Source organism: Pyrus communis, chromosome 4 (genome assembly GCF_041283825.1).
Source record: "Pyrus communis isolate YQ-2024b chromosome 4, ASM4128382v1, whole genome shotgun sequence".
Taxonomy (NCBI): Eukaryota; Viridiplantae; Streptophyta; class Magnoliopsida; order Rosales; family Rosaceae; genus Pyrus; species Pyrus communis.
The window spans coordinates 19,241,188-19,259,358 of NC_142568.1; the positions used below are offsets into that span (position 1 = coordinate 19,241,188).

At 36.8% G+C, this 18,171-nt stretch overlaps 1 protein-coding gene and 1 long non-coding RNA gene across 2 annotated transcripts; both read left to right on the forward strand.

Moving 5' to 3' along the window:
* Positions 1-2,926: 2,926 nt before the first annotated feature.
* On the forward strand, positions 2,927-6,271 carry LOC137723348 (protein trichome birefringence-like 35). Its single transcript, XM_068462516.2, has 6 exons — positions 2,927-3,401; positions 3,543-3,822; positions 4,550-4,721; positions 4,954-5,150; positions 5,257-5,406; positions 5,687-6,271. Exons 1-6 carry the CDS (start codon positions 3,191-3,193, stop codon positions 6,015-6,017), a joined length of 1,341 nt encoding a protein of 446 aa, XP_068318617.1. The 5' UTR covers positions 2,927-3,190; the 3' UTR covers positions 6,018-6,271.
* A 7,182-nt stretch (positions 6,272-13,453) lies between these two features.
* Positions 13,454-14,111, forward strand: LOC148697592 (uncharacterized). Its single transcript, XR_015961252.1, has 2 exons — positions 13,454-13,593; positions 13,663-14,111. It is a non-coding gene; the product is annotated as an uncharacterized LOC148697592 (long non-coding RNA).
* The last annotated feature ends 4,060 nt before the right edge of the window (positions 14,112-18,171 follow it).

The following is an 18,171-nucleotide window of genomic DNA, read 5'->3' on the forward strand; positions in this document are numbered from 1 at the left end:
GGTAGTATTCATTTTCACTTAGAAGTGAGATGTTTTATGTTCAAATCTCATAGATGACGAATTCGATACCAAATTAAATTGCATATTGTATAGTTTAGCCGAACTCCTTCTCCTTTTAATGTAAAAATATCGATGTACTAAAAAAAAATGATTTATTATTTATGATCATATAGGCATTCTATCGACCGTTAAAAATTGTCCATATTCAATAGCAGAGGTACACCCACGACTAAGGTGGGCTTTAGCCTAGGAAGCTTTAGTTTGAACTCCTGCTAATAGCTTATGTAATTAACCTGTTATACTTATATACACCCCACCCAATTCTAATAAAAAATCTAACTTAATATGTAATTAATGCAATACTTTTTAAGAAAAAAATGAAATTATATTATTTGTTTTGTTAGTTTGGATTATTATTTCAAATTTCAAAGTTTTATATTCATGTATTATAATATAATTTCATGTAGGTAAGAAAAAATTTATTTTACTTTATGGTAATTATTTTAGCCAGCCTATTCATAAAAATTGTTTTGGCTCCGCCCTTACCCACACGAAACCTTGACGTAATATGTGATTAAAATGTTGATCATGAACACGTATTCAAACACGATTCAACTGAAAACATAACATATTATTGCAGAAGAATACACACTACTAGCCAAAGTCCAAATAAGATAACATTTCCATTGCATGTATTTCACGAACTTCGAAATAGATTAACAAAGAAGCAGAATCTTCGGCTGTCAGAATCCTTAGCTTCTCATGTTTCCTTGTTTCATAGCCATATATTATAATTCTGATTAAACCAACTAATCTTTGTTTAATCAGTGTGATTAAATTAAGGAATGCAATGCCACAGTTGAGTTCTACTGGGCCCCATTGCTTGTGGAATCAACCCAGTAAACCACCGATTGATAGCCAGATCGGATTGTAAGAGCGCAGGCAATTGAAAAACATGCAAGGCACTGGACGGACGCTGACTTTCTTGTTCTTAATTCGTATCTTTGGTGGAGAAGGGACCAAATGAATGTCTTGTATGTAGGGTTTCTAAATACCAAGATTCTATCGTGTTTCGAAATATTTTATATTTTAAAGTTTTAGTCATTAGATGTCGGTTATTTTATTTGTAACTCTCGAAATATGAAAGATCTCATAGTATACTGAAAAATCCTTTAGTAGTTTTTGATAGAAGAAGTAGAAGTTATTTTTTGGATACAAATTTAGGTAGACGTTAGATAGAACTGTTTTTATTCTACTGGAGATAGAACTACTTATTTGACTTTGCAATTAAATTTTCGATTAATTAATTATGATTTTTGTTTTTGGCAATGATTGAAAGTGGGGGATCTTTTGAGAGCCCAGATTTCCCAGTTGGGATATTGAAAATTTGAAAGACGTTGAGATGTTTAGGGTTTATCAGATTGCTCTAAAGACGTGGTCATATAGGTTGGAGGTCCAAACTGTTTTTTGTTAGCATGTCACCCACTCACCAGACGTATCAATATGGGACATTACTAGCAATTTCACGTTTTTTGACGATATTAGTTCATCATAGGTACAATTGATCATGTGTTGGTTAATAATTGATTTTGAAAATTGAGATACAAAACACATCACGGTTTAGTGTCTCTTTAGCGGTTCTCTATATCTATTTTTTTTATTGAAACTCTGTATTTAATTTTGTTTGTACATATTTTGTTGTATGCTTAAATAAGTTTATGATTATCTAATATTTGTCAGTTTAACGATATCTCTTTCCACTCAATATTGAAAGATGTTCCAGATATGAATTCCTATTCAATATTGAAAGATGTTCCATATTCGAATGGTCACCCCTCAAAATGTAAATATAGAACAGGTCCTTGAGCGCCGTAGGAATACATTGTCATCTCGCTATATGTCATATCAATTGACTAGTTGTATGATAGAATCTACTAGTAAAACGGTTAGGTTAAACATATCGACTTGGGTTTTAAATGAAAGTATGACGTGGCTTTAAATTGCATGACAATTAACATGGTTGGTGTACTTAACAAAGAAAGATTAAGGCATTTATGGGGTTTCTTAACAATGTAGATTTTAATGTCCAAAGCCTAGCAAAGCCAAAGGGTTTCACTCAAACTTGACCTTTTGTGCTGTCATGTACATTACTTATTTCATGTACAAAGCTAAAGGATTTCACCCTAACTTGAAATTTGGCTTCCACTAGACTTCTTGGTATATTTCGCTCTTTATATCTCTTAAATCATGTGATATGAAATTGAGAGAGTAATCATTTTCGGTGATATGTTAAAATCATAAAATTTGAATCTGACATCTTTTAAATTATTTCCACCTGATATGTCAATTTTAAACATAAAATAAAAATTCATATTTATTTTCTTTGCATTAGTAATGAACGAAAATGGATTAAAATGTATAAAAATATTTAAACATTGCATTGGTAATGAAAAGAAACAAAAAAACAAGCTTTAAACCAATAAAAGTTTAATAAAAAGAATTTAATAATTAATTAAAAAATTAGAAGGTACTGTCAAATTTGGTTTCTCGTTGAAAACCTTTGTTTTTTTGTTTTTTTGGGCTATTGCTAGTTTGAAAATTTCTCTTAGCATGGTTTCTGGCTTGCAAACTATATAAAAACGGGAAGGGATCCCTCTGGATCTCTTCCACCAAGTCCTAGAGATCCGAAGATCCGGACTTTTGAAATTTGATCAAATGACTACAATTATTATTATTATAACTTTTAGGAGAACTCCTATTTATAATTGTTAGATCAAATTTTAAGAACCTGAATATCCAGATCCCTAATATTTGATGGGAGAGATCCGGAGGGATCTCTTCCTATGAAACAATCCCAATCATATATCATCACCTTCCTTCCTATGATAACTAGGATTATATAATCATAATTCTGATTAAAGTATATAAGCTGACATCATGTACTATGTAAATGCGAACAAAATCTTAAAACAATTAATTTTCTATTTCCACCTGCATCATCAGTCTTCTTCTTCTTCTTACCTGCCGCCCTCTCACTCTTCAGACAACGACTCCATCATTTCATACAGTCTCTGTCCCTTTTCATACGATAATGATTGAACAAATTCGAACCCCCTTTTGATTTTTCTCTCTTTCAATTATTTGGTCAAATAATTTTCCGAAACGAAGCAAAAAGTCTCGATCTTTGGCGATGCAGCCGTCGCAGAGGTGGAAGTGGAGCAAGAAGAAAACCCAGTTTCCTGCTCTGGTGTTCGTCTTGTTTCTGTTCATAGCGTTCTCGAATCTCCACAGAGAACGCAGCATTCTGCAAATTCAAGAGAGCCCTGATCTCGTTCTTCACCGTCAAGATTCGTTCACTTTTGTAAAGCCGAATCTTTTCACCCCGCAAAATCATGCTCCAGGTAAGGCTGTGTTTGGTTCTGCTAAAAAAGCTTTCTGGGTTTGTGTTTCTGTATTTTTTTTTAATCTTTTTTCTGAATTCTTGATCAAATTTTTTCTTTGATTTGGTGAGGTGGGTTTAAGTTGGTTTTGTAAATTTTCAGGGGTTTTGAATAGATTCAGTACATGCAACTCCACCAGAGAGTACACTGGTCAGAAAATTTTGTGGACTGCCAGGACGCCGGAGTACGGTCAGCGGAGAGAGAGTTTGGAGAGGTGTGATGTGTTTTCCGGCAAATGGGTGTTTGATAATGCTTCGTATCCGCTGTACAAGGAGTCGGAGTGCCCTTACATGTCGGACCAGTTGGCCTGTCACAAGCATGGGAGGCCTGATTTGGGGTACCAGTACTGGAGATGGCAACCCCACAATTGCAACTTGAAGAGGTAAAGAGGTGTTTGGTTCTTTGGGATTGGAAATTCTAATCCCACATTGTCTGTTTGATTGTTTTCTATAGTAGATTGGAAAAAGCATTTAGTTCTGTGTCGGTTTAATACAATTTCTAATTCAAGATACTCGAATCAATGAACTGGAATGTGTTTTGATCTTATTAGAGTTTGGCTTGTATAACAAGTATGGTATTTTCGGTTGTTTGAGAATGGAAATGTTGATTTCCCTTTTAAAAGGTTCTAAAAGACGCCAGGCGCTAATCGGGTGGTGGGCTAGGGGCTAGTGCCTAGGGGCCTAGGTGGATTAGGCGGATTTAAGTAACTCTATTAAATTTCGTGTAAATAAGTGTCTGTTTATACTTAAAATATATGTTTCATCATAAAATACAAAATAGAATAACATATATATTATGAAGTATTGGAACATAATGAAAACATGGGAACAAGCACATAGTGTGTGTTGATTTAAGTATTCAACAAGTCTCTTACAATTTATTAAAAAAATAAAATACAAAATGAAAGTCATCGTCTGGGCGAGCTAGGCGGGTGCCTAGCTGGTCTAGAGGGCGCGTTAGCAGGTCTAGGTGCCCTTTCTTAATTTTCAAACGCCTAGGCATTAATCGAGATGGTGACCAGCCACCTAGTGCCGCCTAGGCGCTAGGCAGGGATTTTTAGAACAATTATGTTTGGTTTTATTGATAGATTGTTTTCTTTTTCTGTATAGATGGAATGTGACTGAAATGTGGGAGAAATTGAGAGGCAAAAGGCTGATGTTTGTAGGGGATTCACTAAACAGAGGGCAGTGGATATCGATGGTCTGTTTGTTGCAGTCTGTGATTCCCGCAGATAAGAGATCAATGTCGCCAAATGCTGACCTAACCATTTTCCAAGCAGAGGTAAACATGATTTCCTATTAGAAGATGGGGCCTTGGTGCAACTATGTATAATGCATTAGGCTGCTCTTTTGTGACTAAGAGAAATCTTTTTAGTTTAGATCATGGAATGTTCTTTAGGAAACAATTGAATGTTGGTAATAAGTGTCGTCATGAAACTAGAACATACGTGAAATTTTTGGGTGCGGTTCCTTGTAGTAGGTGGGTGCATAAATTCCATTTGTGTAATTTCCAGGAATATAATGCTACTGTGGAATTTCTCTGGGCTCCGCTTCTTGTAGAATCTAATTCTGATGACCCGGTGAATCACCGAACATCTGATAGGATAATCCGACCAGATTCAGTTCTTAAGCATGCATCAATATGGGAGGATGCTGATATACTGATATTCAATTCCTACCTTTGGTGGAGACAAGGCCCAGTTAAGCTGTTGTGAGTATAATCGCAATACCATCCAGATTTCGGTTTAGAAAGAACTGAGTTATATAAAAACATAATGAATTGGTATCCAAATTGATCAGACTTTGAATTCATACAGATGGAGCGCTGAAGCAAACAGTGTTTGTGAAGAAGTAGACGGCCTTGGAGCCATGGAGTTGGCCATGGGGGCTTGGGCAGACTGGGCTTCCAAGGTCAATCCCCTCAAGAAGCGGGTCTTCTTTGTTACAACGTCTCCTACGCATCTCTGGTTTGCACCTTGCTCTTCTACAATATTCTTTTATCTACCGCTTTGGCTGTTATTTCTCTGAAGATTTCAGATTTTGGAAAAGTATCCGAAAATTCAGTTACATCTGTATCCTCACGCTGCGGACCAGCATTGTCCAGTTAATGACATTTTTATTTCGGTAAACCACAAATATGAACTGTGTATACAAAATCATGGTATTAATGTCGTTCTAGTTTTATCATTTTTGGAAATTTCATATATTACCTGTATGTATCTAATATGGAATTTCCTGAACTTTTAGGAGTAGAGAGTGGAAACCCGAAAGTGAAGGTAATTGTTACAGTGAGAAATCCCCCATTGACTCGGAGGGCTACTGGGGAAGTGGTTCTGACCTGCCCACCATGAGCATGATGGAGAAGGTCCTCAGCAAGTTGAGTTCGAAGGTTTCTGTTATCAACATTACTCAATTATCGGAGTACCGGAAAGATGGCCACCCTTCCATCTACCGCAAATTCTGGGAGCCACTGCGGCCTGAGCAATTGTCTAATCCCACGAGTTACTCCGATTGCATACACTGGTGCTTGCCTGGTGTACCCGATGTATGGAACGAGTTGCTGTTCCAATTCTTGTAAGCAAATGTACAATTTTTTTCAAGGCATTCTTAGTGGTTTTATACAACAGGTTGCCTTGTTTTCTCAGCTCATGTGCATTACGAACCGGACCAGCAACCGTTAATGCCGTTGTTACACAGTTCGATTCATTGAATGTACAGTGCTAGTATTCAACTTGTATATCCCCTGTTCTTGCAATATTAGATCCATGCTTGCTGGGAATTATGAGCTTAATTTTTGTTATTTCCTGTCAATATCATGAGTTCATTTATGAACTACTACTCTTATATCTCTGCGTTGGGTTTCTGCCCAATTCATATAAGTTTAAGACCCATAAGCCCAAAACAAAAGGTTGCAATTTTAGCAACTATACATTACCGAATCTTTTCTTGCATCAATACGGGACATAATTTTCGCACTTCCATTTTGTTCTTTTGCCTCTAGCGTTTGTTTGGATTGAATAATTGTTGACTCTAAAAATTACAAAACCTACGTGGCGCGTAGGCCGAGTAACTAATAAGCTAATTACGTCCTTCGGTTGAATGCGGGGCGTGCCAACTTGTCGGCCGAGCTTGGTCGAGGAGTAAAATTCGTTGATGTCGCGTTGAGCGCGTCGTTGACTTCTCTATCTTGCGATTGCGACCGAGGAAGGAACACTCTCGGTCTCTGGGTTCTATAGCCTGAAGACAAGGCTACTAATTCTGCGAAGTTCACAAATCGTCGAAGCCCGATTCGGTCACTGTGATTATATTCGTAAGAGTATAAGCACGTCGAATTGAGACCAAACTATATGGGCACAGGTACTCAAATGTGATGTATGTCTTGATGGTAAATGTAGTTCGGCCGTCGGAATGTCGAACCCTGAAACTTACTTGCGAGTATCCAATCATAAAATCACTCGGCGTCCAGTACGCCGAGTAACGCAATTCGTAACACCTGACTACGCCGAGAAGGCTAGCAAGGTGGCCTCTACCAACAAGGGTTCGAAAACCCTTCTCGATCGAGACTTAGATAGGTAACCGGTCAGCCTCGACGCAGTGCTGTTTATCCAAACTGAAGGTGCTTCTCAGTCGGCTGATTCTGCGGCAGCAGTGTTGTTTATCCAAACTGAAGGTGCTCGCCGGGTGCCTCCACAGTGCTGTTTATCCAAACTTAAGGTGTATCAGCAGAAAAAGAAAAGGAAAAAATCTCAAGGTATTTGAGAGGTTTTGCGCAGGGCAATTGTATGCTGAATCGAAGGGGGCTTTCTTGTTGCATGATTTCTTGTATTTATAGCACCCCATTCCTTGAAACCAAATTGCATCCTTATCTGGATTGAGAGTCCTTATCCCGTTTCAACTCTACCTCGAACAAACCTACTCCCACTAGGACTTTGAATTTTCCCCTTTTTCGAGGCTTTATTCTCTGCCGGCCGGGAATCCTGGTCGCACCAGGACTTCCTTGGCCCTTTCTGTTTATCTGGGCTAATTCTTAGGATAGGACTCGATTGGCCCTGCCAACTGGCCCGGGATTTATCACTCGGCCCATAGCACTTGACAACCCTGGGCCGAGCACAACCCGCTGCTCGGCCCAACAATATTATTTTGGGCCCGAACAATAATTCAGTGAGAAGATTGGGGGACAAAAATAGAAAAAAAATGCAAATTAAGAAAACGAGAGCGTGAAATCAGTAACATGATGATAAGGGGAGCTCTTAATATTTGATAAGCAGGAGCACTGACTCTGAGCAACTTTGTGTTGAGCGAAAGATGGAACGATTCCCAAAGTAGAGAGTCAGATGTGTGCAATGGCTTTATGAAGGGTTTCAAACTCAATTAATTAATTGTTCATTTTGAATAATGAGAATATTTTCATAATCAATCTCATACAGATACTCACTCGTAAAATATACATATTGGTAGATTTGATATTTGTGTATACAATAATTTAATGGCCTTTCGTCTATAATTTGTGATGAGGAGGAATTAAATTGAAGACGAGTTGGACTGAGAAGAAATCAGAATGCAATTTTTCATTAAAAGGGTCTGCTAAACTATGCGGATTTGAAGCAGGATGATACCACTTACATACAAGTTGTTTAAAAATTCAACATAAATTGTTAACACTAATGAGTGATACACTTGGTTCGTTTGTGGCGTAGCGCCACTTCATGGGTTTATGCCACAATTTGATTAGTCTCATACATAAGCTAATTAGTCGTGTACAGATGTTCGTACTTAATACGTCTTTACACCCTGTAAAACTTGAAAACTATTATGATTTAGAGATTTTTTCTACTTTACACCAGAGCATGGTATCCATCGGTTTACGATCGTCGAATTATTTAGACTATTTTAACCTAACAAGAAAAAAAATCTTGACCCTCTTTTACTTCAGTATGTATTAATTCTAGCGAATTTCAGTAGCTTATCATCGAAACGTAGTAGAATTCTCGTGAAGTTGGGTACAGCTCATCTTGTACTCAGTATCTTTAATATGATGTTAGTACACAGCTCATCAGTGTCTATATATTAGGGAATCATATACATTTACCTGAAATCTGTATTTGCCATTACCATTTACCACTGCATGATTGCATCGCATTGCATGCAGAGCCAGAGGCAACATCTGTCGAGCCATTAACATCCCACGTTCATCACTTGACATCAAGATAGGGCGCCTGATCCGGTTATGCCGTTGGCTGCATTACTCACGCCAGGACAAGAACACTGTATACAATTATATAGTTTAAATATTGGCAGTTTTCCACCAAACACTAATAACAGATAACTCTCGTTTCCATACGAACTGAGTATTCACATGAAGCAGTAACGTACTTTTGGTTTCAAATCAAGAGCACCAAAACAGAACTATGGCTTCAAAGAACACATTCGTGAAAATTCAAACTCGATTGAACCCTAACTCTTTTCTCGCTTTGCACTAGACTAACTCTTGCGGTTACTTAAATATTTTGTACCAAGAAAGAAAGATATGCGTCTTGTGAATGGGCGGCAACAGAAATCTTGCGGGTCTGGGGCCGCGTTATGATGATCACATTTATGCACCCTGATTTCGTGGTTTGACTATTTGACTCATTGGGGTTGGGGGGCACTTGGTTTGTCCGTTCCGCCGTGGAAGAAAAGAAGATATCACTTTTTACGGGATCCAGCAAAAGATTGTCCTACTATCACACTCTCTCTCTCTGGGTGCTTCCAACGTGTGCCACTTGACTTGTCGACTGCACGCATAGAATTAACAAGTTTTGTTAGGTTTAATCACGCTTGATTAAAAACTTAAATCCCCTATAGTTGAATTGTTATCAAATTTGACTCGTTTATCATGTTTAGGGAAGAAAAATGGTACAGTTAAATCAGTCACACTTTTAGTCCAATTGTCAACCTTTGATGCAAATGAATGTTTTCAGATTACAAGTTGTTCAATCACTTGTCAGTACTTAATCGTTAGTATAACTTATATCTGATTAGCTAGTTAGTGAGACAATGACTTACTAAGATATAGATTAGTATCTTGTTAGTTGGTTAGATATTAACTTACTAAAGCGGTGCTCAATAGCTGCTTCAGGAATGGTAGCCGTATTGGAATAAGACACGGCTCACACCTCTATGAAAAGCAGTAATGGAAATTTTCTATAACAAAATTGGCTGTCATAGGTAAAAAGCCTAACTTTTTATTTATGGAGAATAAGCAATGCCATTACATGGAGAATTAGCATCAACTATGTACTAACAATCGCGGTAACATGAATGAGTATGTGTTTTCTTAATGATTGTGCGTAAAACACCTGTAGGTGGCTTGTAAGTGACTTTTTCAATCGTGTTAACTCAATAAGAACACGAATCTAATTCTGTTAGCTAGATCATGAGATGGATCTACATGGTCCCCCAGTTTCCCACATTGACAGCGATCAATGGTCCTCCTGAGATGGCCACCACCACCACCGTTTTCATCACACTAATACTGGCCCTGCAATCTCACTCGCGCAAAACTCATCATTTTACCGACAATCGTACGGGCCGATTGATTTGTTTAAGAAAACCTTTATAACGAGAGGGAATATTTCTAACTTAATTAGCTGCAGATTCTTGCAATTTGCTTAAAAAATAGTAAGTTAATGATGATATAATAAGGATGACAGTGGGACACGTGGTGACAAGGGTTTAATTAGCTCAAATTAGAAAGAAAAACAAGTTTTGATGTAACAGCTTCCGTTCAAAAACCAGAAGGTGAGAGGTTTCTTTTCAGTTGTATCGCATTAGAAAAGGGATGAGGAAGTGCTTAGAAGAAAACTAGCATAATTACCAGTGTCGCATGTGTGTGTAGAATCTAGCGCACAAAGGGGACGTTGATAAAACCCAAAAACAGGTGCCAAATCTAGTAGCCAAGTGGTCAAGTCCCAACCTCCAAATCCAACTAACCAGTGGAGGCAGATTCTCTGCCCTCTCACTTTTCGTACCCTCCTGTTTTGTGTGATCACGGTTAAGTAATATTAACATTTTATATTTTTTTATAGAGATAATAAGACAAAAATGAATAGTGATATAAAATGTTGACGTGGCTTAACTGTAACCATACAAATAGAAAGGCACGGAATGACACAGGAAGTGGAAGGGCAAAGAATCTGCCTCCCTAACCAGTAACCAAACTCGCAAAGCATGTAAGAAAGAAATATTCTTAGGTAGGGTTGCTGAAGGCAAAATCATTGTGTGTTCTAGTGTGATCGAAATTGAGTGTGTTTTGCAAGTGGTAGATTCCTTTAATAGTTTTGGTTTCTTTGTTTAATTAACTGTATTTGGGGTTCAAACTATTTCCTATTAATAGGTTATGTAAAATATCGCTTGTAATAAAATTACAAAAAATAAAAAAGAGTTGAATGCATTTTTACTTTTATGTGATCGGACTATCCAAATGATTAGGTAATCTTACCAAATATTTATATTGTAAAATGTTGGGTATAGTGTTAGAAAAGCAATTATTTACGTCCTAACATGTGAAATGACTATTTTTAGTAAACGAGCGACTTTTCTTAACATTTTGTTTGTATGCACCCATCTTGAAATACGTAGTCACTAATATCGCTATTTTGATTTGGCATGTTCTTAATTCTAAGGGCTTTATGTTTAACAAGAATTGAAACTTGCTTTAAGTCAAAGTAAGATTTATAGGGCATTTGACTTTGTCATGGCCATATGAGTGGTGACGAGCGAATGCAGCGGTCCAAAAGACAAACCATCGAATTGAAGATAGCGTGGTTCAACAGTATGGCACGGTCCGGTTGTCAATTCCTACCCCGTAAAGCACGATGACCTAAAAGTTGTAATACGACTGAAATACCCTCCAACCAGTAGTAGTAAGGTGGGGTCCTGGGAGGGCATTTAGGGAAGAATGTGCATCGGGGAGGGTGAAGGGGAGTGTAGAAATCTGGTTGGTTCTGGCGGGCATGTAATAAGCAGGAGACTGCTCTCCTGCCTGGGACTCCGGGTAGCAGAAAATGAAAGTCAGGACTCTGCAATTTCCAAGGAACTCCCAAACTCTGAAGACCACAGACTTTTCGATAATATCATGATATGCACGTTACGTGAAAGCTTTTTCAAGATAAAACACAGACACAACAACCACGTCAGGTAAACCAGTAAAAAAATGCGTACAACCGTTTTTTCTTTTAAAAAATGATTGAGTTCGATATTTTATAAATTGTGAATTAGTTTAATTATGATCACGAGTGGATTGTAATTTTCAATTATTCTCTTATAAATATTGATAAAGTGAATAACTGTGATTCATTATGAAATAATAACTTGTATTTTAATAACATGTAAAAATTTCTCAACGCACATTTTCAATTAAACAAGTTCTTATTTGGTGTTACTATTTAGTATGGTGGTATGTTATGCATGTCATAATAAACAATTTATGTATTTGATGCATGCAACATGAACATGCATTTCATTTGTGAATTGACAGTCTATAATGATAAAGTTGGAGTATGATTCTCTTCCCTTTTATTACTATTCTCTTCTATCCCTTACTCTCACATTATTCTTTTTGTCTTATTCTTTATATAAAAAATTCAAAACAAGATGTAAACGTGGCGTAATTGCAATCGTTAAAATAGAAGGGGATAAAAGAGGAGAGAGATTAGTTTGTATGGCCTCTTAATTAAGTTTGACATGCATGTTCTATTTACGTTCATGATCGTTTCTCAATAAATTACTATTACTTAAAAAACCACAATGAGCTAACACAATAAGTGATCATATTAATAAACAATACTTCTTCGCTCCTTGCTGGTATTGTCAATTGTTTCTTACAGGTGGAGTCAAATGGAGTGATGCAACGTGACAAAGAGAAGAATAAACAGCATTCTTAAGGAACAAAAGCACTGCAATTCACCAGAAAGTATGGGAAAATCTCAAAGTTTAATGTTGAATAATTGATAATACAACAAACCAAAGGCAAGATGATCTGTTTATAATACCCTCGAAATCACCCAATAAAAAAGGAATCAAACAATTAACAAAATATAGGAAACGTCTTGAAATATCAGAATCTGATTTTGGGCTAAAACGATAGAATTTGGTTGAAAAATCCCACAAAAGCACCTTGTCTCGCTCTTCGAAATGTCAGGTCAGGGGCTTGAATTAGATATCGAAGTCTAGATCTACAACGCTTTGTTCTGATCCAAGTTTATGCTTTTTGACTTGACTTTTAATCCACTTTACCATGTGATTTACACGAATCACGATGATGATTATGTGTGAGGGAAAATGATGCATTTTGGGTGTGACAAATGTTTCCATTAATCGTTAAATTATGAAAGATAGTTCCATTAACTAAAGTGAATATATATAATGTCATAACGATAGATCATAAGAATTAACCTAATAAGGGAAAGATATTACTAATTATGAAAGAAGACTGAAAGGAGGGTGAAGGGTCCCCTCTAAAGTCTAAATCATCACACATAAATCCCAAAAATAGAAACATAAATAATAGTAAACCAAATGTATATAGAGCGATGTAATGCTTGACACCAATTCATAAGTCTTGACTCTTGAGTGCATGCATTACACCGTACGTATTTTAGGAGGAAAAAAAAAGGTAACGTACGTTGTCAGTAAGGCCACAGTATTATAAACCTAAATAAAAATATTAGGTAGACCACAAAAGTAAATTTGTTAAATTATTTGGTAAGTAGTTTTTCAAGCTTTTTCATTTTTCAAGCTTTTTCATGGCTTCAAGAGAGAGAGAGAGAGAGAGAGAGAGAGAGAGAGAGAGAGAGAGAGAGAGAGATGACGTTTGTAATTTTTGTGTTTGAGCTACTCTCTACTGCTATAAATACTACTGCCCTTCCCATAACTCATAGCCTTTCATACTCAGATATTTCAGAAGCTCTAGCTACCAAGCTGCTTCATCGTCTTCTTCTTCCTCTTCTGCTGGTGGCTTAGGAGTTTAAATAGTGTGGAAGAACCTGTTAAGCTCAGGAGGGATAGCGCCATTCTCGGTTTGGTTTAACCACGTATCGCGCTATCCATCTTGGGCTTCATGGCTTCTTCTTACTCTCTCTCGCACTACAACCTTGGCTTAAAGAACACTTCAAGTAAGCTTAATTTGTTGTTGTTTTCATAATCTTATGTTTGAGAAGGCTAATATGCTTTGTTGTTTGAAGTTTTGCATCGCCAAAAGAAACATCTGGTAAACAAAAATGTGTTGCAAGCGAAACATATCTGCTTGAAAGCTGAAACATCTGCAGACTCAGTGTTTGATTCTGAGTCAAATAAAGGGATCTTGAATGTTTGCCAAGATTTCAAAGAGACGGACTAGCGGCCCTTACATCTGAACGAAGGGATCATTTCAAGATTTTACAGAGACGGACGACCGACACGTATATCTGAATGAGGGGATTTAGGCCATTTTCATGTTCAACTTATCTGTTCCGTTTACATCTGAATTTGATGTTTTTCTTTGATTATTTAGCAATTTGAAGCTAAATATTTGGTTAATTAAGCTTAACTTGTAAAAACCCCCCAAAGCCAAAGAATAAGATAAATATGTATGTCCTTAATGTACGATAATGATTTTCCCTTGATTATTTTTGTTGACGATCCTTCTTTTTCATGTGTTGCTTCCTTTGCTTCCACAATCCACAGTTATTGTACTAGATTAGTTCACCATAAAAAAAAAGTTACTGTGCTAAATTGCTAATTAAGCTTTTAAAAACAGATTAAAAATATGCAGAAACAAGAAAATATGAAGCTGAAAGACTTATCCGAAGACACATGGAAAGGTGAAGGACTTGGAGTTGGATGTTGACCAGTTCCCAACCCAAGCTGGCGAGTGAATAAGTTAGGGGATTCAGATATTTCACTTTCAATTGCCCAAAGTTTAGCTAAAAGATTGTGCAATTCCGGCACATATTTTCGTACTCTTGATTATTTTGTTACCATTTCAGGTAACAATTCCTTGGTTGTTGCTTCCACTAAAATACAAGCCATTCACTCCTGACAGCTTTAATTTTTATTTCTTTTCACTGTTGTCTTTTTTGAGTTTTTATTTTTTCAGTATGCTTCGATGTATTCTACATGCTAGACAGTTTAGTTGTTAAATTTTGAGTGTCCAATAACAAATGTTTAATATTGGCATGTTTAACATTGCTTCTGAAAGACTCAGAGTGATTTTTGGCAACTAAATTTCTTTATGATTGTGTTTGGCGGAGAGAAAAAAAATCATTTTTGGGTCGTAAAAGTGTTTTATGAAATGTGCTTTTTTAGAAAATACTTAATTTTAAATTGGGAGATGATTTATACACAATTTCTTTGACTTCTTATACACTTCTTTTTATTTTTTGCCCTCTTATTTAATAAATTAAATGAAAACAACAAATATTATAAAACAAGAGTGTGTGAGAAGTTAAAAAAAATATATGTTTATCATTTCCCTTAATTCTGATTAGAGATTCCTAAATATTTTTAAATAAAAGCATTTCTAACAATGGCACTTACGAGAAGAAATGGTGCATTCCAACATGAGCTCGCTATGTAATTGTCTGAATAGCAGTTGTAATTAACACTTTTTTGAATTGGTCATCAAAATTATGCAGTCCACCATAATTAAAGAACCAATAAGATTTACAAATAAATACATAAAAATGTAGGCTTTTTATATTAGCATCCCACAAAATGTTGAATGCACCCTGCATTCAAATTTAAGATTAAATGACTTATTTACCCTACCATGTAATGGCAATTTTGACGTTATTAGGTTAAAAATAAAATTATATATACACCTCAAATCACTTTTAACGTATTATTTATCTTCTTCAACTATCAAAACCCCTCCGACCTCCATTGTTGAACAAAACCCCAACCAATGAAACTACAAACATGTTGATTGAGAAAAAATATTTTTGACGAATGAAACACGAAATCGATGTTTCGGAAGCTTCACATGAGGTCAGACTTCATATTTTTTATTGTTTTAGTGATTTTGACGACATCGATAATTATTTAATCTTGATTTTGATGTGTTATTCAAGCTTCTATGTTCGTATTCATCTTTTAAGGATCACAGGGATTACATGAAGAATTAAACACTAAAATTACCACCAAATATTAAAAACAGACGACATGTGTCACATCCCCGCCCAAGGTCCACCACATCCCAGGCCCGTTTCACCACCGTAGCACGATTTGTCCTCTTTGGGCCCTGACCACGCCCTCACGGTTTTGTTTCTGGGAACTCACACGAGAACTTCCTAGGGATGACTGGGAACTCACACAAGAACTTCCTAGGGGTCACCCATCATGGGAGTGCTCTCGCGCGCTACTCGCTTAACTTTGGAGTTCCAACGGAACCCGAAGCCAGTGAGCTCCCAAAAGGCCTCATGCTAGGTAGAAATGGGAATATACATATAAGGATCACTCCCCTAGGTGATGTGGGATCTTACAATCCACCCCCCTTAGGGGCCCGACGTCCTCGTCGGCACACCACGGCCAGGGTTAAGCTCTAATACCAAATTGTCACATCCCCGCCCAGGGTCCACCACATCCCATCCCGGGCCCGCTCCACTACCGTAGCACGATATTGTTCGCTTTGGGCGCCGTCCATGCCCTCACGGTTTTGTTTCTGGGAACTCACACGAGAACTTCCCAGGGGGTCACCCATCATGGGAGTACTCTCACGCGCTACTCGCTTAACTTCGGAGTTCCAACGGAACCCGAAGCCAGTGAGCTCCCAAAAGGCCTCGTGCTAGGTAGAAATAGGAATATACATATAAGGATCACTCCCCTGGGTGATGTGGGATCTTACAATCCACCCCATTTAGGGGCCCGACGTCCTCGTCGGCACACCACGACCAGGGTTAGGCTCTAATACCAAATTGTCACATCCCAGCCCGGGCGGGACCACTTCCCGGGCTCGCTCCACCGTAGCACGATATTGTCCGCTTTGAGCCCCTAGCACACCCTCATGGTTTTGTTTCTAGGAACTCACACGAGAACTTCCCGATGGGTCACCCATCCTGGGAATGCTCTCGCGCGCTATTCGCTTAACTTCGGAGTTCCCATGGAACCCGAAGCCAGTGAACTCCCAAAATGTCTCGTGCTAGGTAGGGATGAGAATATACATATAAGGATCACTCCCCTGGGTGATGTGGGATGTCACAACATGGGTTTTAATGGTAGAATTGAAAAAAAACTCACATATGCTTTAAATCCAAGGCGGCATCTTTTGTCAAAATTCCAACCGGCATTTTTTGTTCAAATTAAAAGCTTTATAAGATTTAAGAAATGTGGGGTGTATATAAAATGTGGGGTGCATGTAGAAAATGTAAGGTGTATATTAAGAATGTGGGGTGTGAGAGTATTATGGAGAAGTATGTGGGATGTATTAAGTATGTGTGGTTTATTCAACAATTTGTGGGTGTTAATATAATAAGCCAAAAAGTATAAGATGTATTACCTTAACCCCAAGGATATTTTTGTTATTCTTTACTTGTAATTTTATTCTTTTTATTTTTGTTTTTAATATTTTAATTTTATAAACTTAAAGAAAAAACAGCTCACAACGTAGTTTTGTTCTGTTAGTTTGTATCTTTTTTTAATTAAATAGTTTTATTTGAAAATTACGAAGGATATTTTTTAGATTATCAATGATTTGCAAGTGGCACTTTACCACAATGGTGGAAAAGAGTTGAACCCTTGCATGATGCGTAGGTTCGAATTCCGTCGGTAGCTAATCTAACATCTAATCTAACAAAATCTATCGTTTGACAAAAAAAACAAAGATTATGAATGATTTATCATTTGTGTCTTCTCTTTTTATATACAGGTTAAATTCAAAAGAAGAGGTTGTAATTATATAATCATGTTTACAGATATTTGGGGAGAGAGAGAGACAAGCAACATGGAAATCAAGGAACGGAGAAAAAGTTCCATAATTTTTGTTTTTCTATGTGATTAATGCATGAAAATACTCAACTAGTTTTTGTTTCTTTCACGATTTGATAGTGTCCATGAAAAATCCCAATGTCGTGTGTACTAACGTGAAATGAAATTGAAATTGTTAAGTTTTTTGGCTTTTTTATATTTATTAATATACGAATGTGTCAAATTCTAATTCTTAACTTTCTCTTGTTTATTGACATGAGTTGGATTTATTCTAGTTCTTGACTCTTCTGCATTTGTTTACTCAACCATTGATCATACAATTATCCTATTATGTTTAAAAAAATGACGTGTTTATTGACATGAGTTTGGATTTATTCTCTCGTATTTAGTAACAAACGGAATAAAACATATTAAAATCCATTATCGAATAAAAAATAAGAATTATATTAATTAGGAGCTAGTTGATCTCATACCCATTGTCTTAATTATTTTTTATAGATTCACGACTTCCTCCGTTACGAGTAGTAAACAAGTCATTGAGAAGTCAAGTTATAGGAAAAAAATTTCTCGACTGTAGTCCCATAATAGTTGGGTAACGAATAGTTTAGTGCAATAACAACTGAGTTCTTTTTCTCTAAAACGATACTTTAATATTTTATACTTATCTCTTTCTTGAAGTCTTACAAGGAATGAATGCGAGAGGAAAATAATTATTCTAATTCATGAGTTTGCCATGGTTACCGGAGAGGAAATATAATTATTTTTATTCTTGACTTCCCCCATGCTTGGCA

Coding starts and splice junctions, on each gene's coding strand:
- LOC137723348 (XM_068462516.2), top strand. CDS start 3,191: ATGCAGCCGTCGCAGAGGTGGAAGTGGAGCAAGAAGAAAACCCAGTTT. Junction 3,402..3,542: donor CCCGCAAAATCATGCTCCAG/GTAAGGCTGTGT, acceptor GTAAATTTTCAG/GGGTTTTGAATAGATTCAGT. Junction 3,823..4,549: donor CACAATTGCAACTTGAAGAG/GTAAAGAGGTGT, acceptor TTTTCTGTATAG/ATGGAATGTGACTGAAATGT.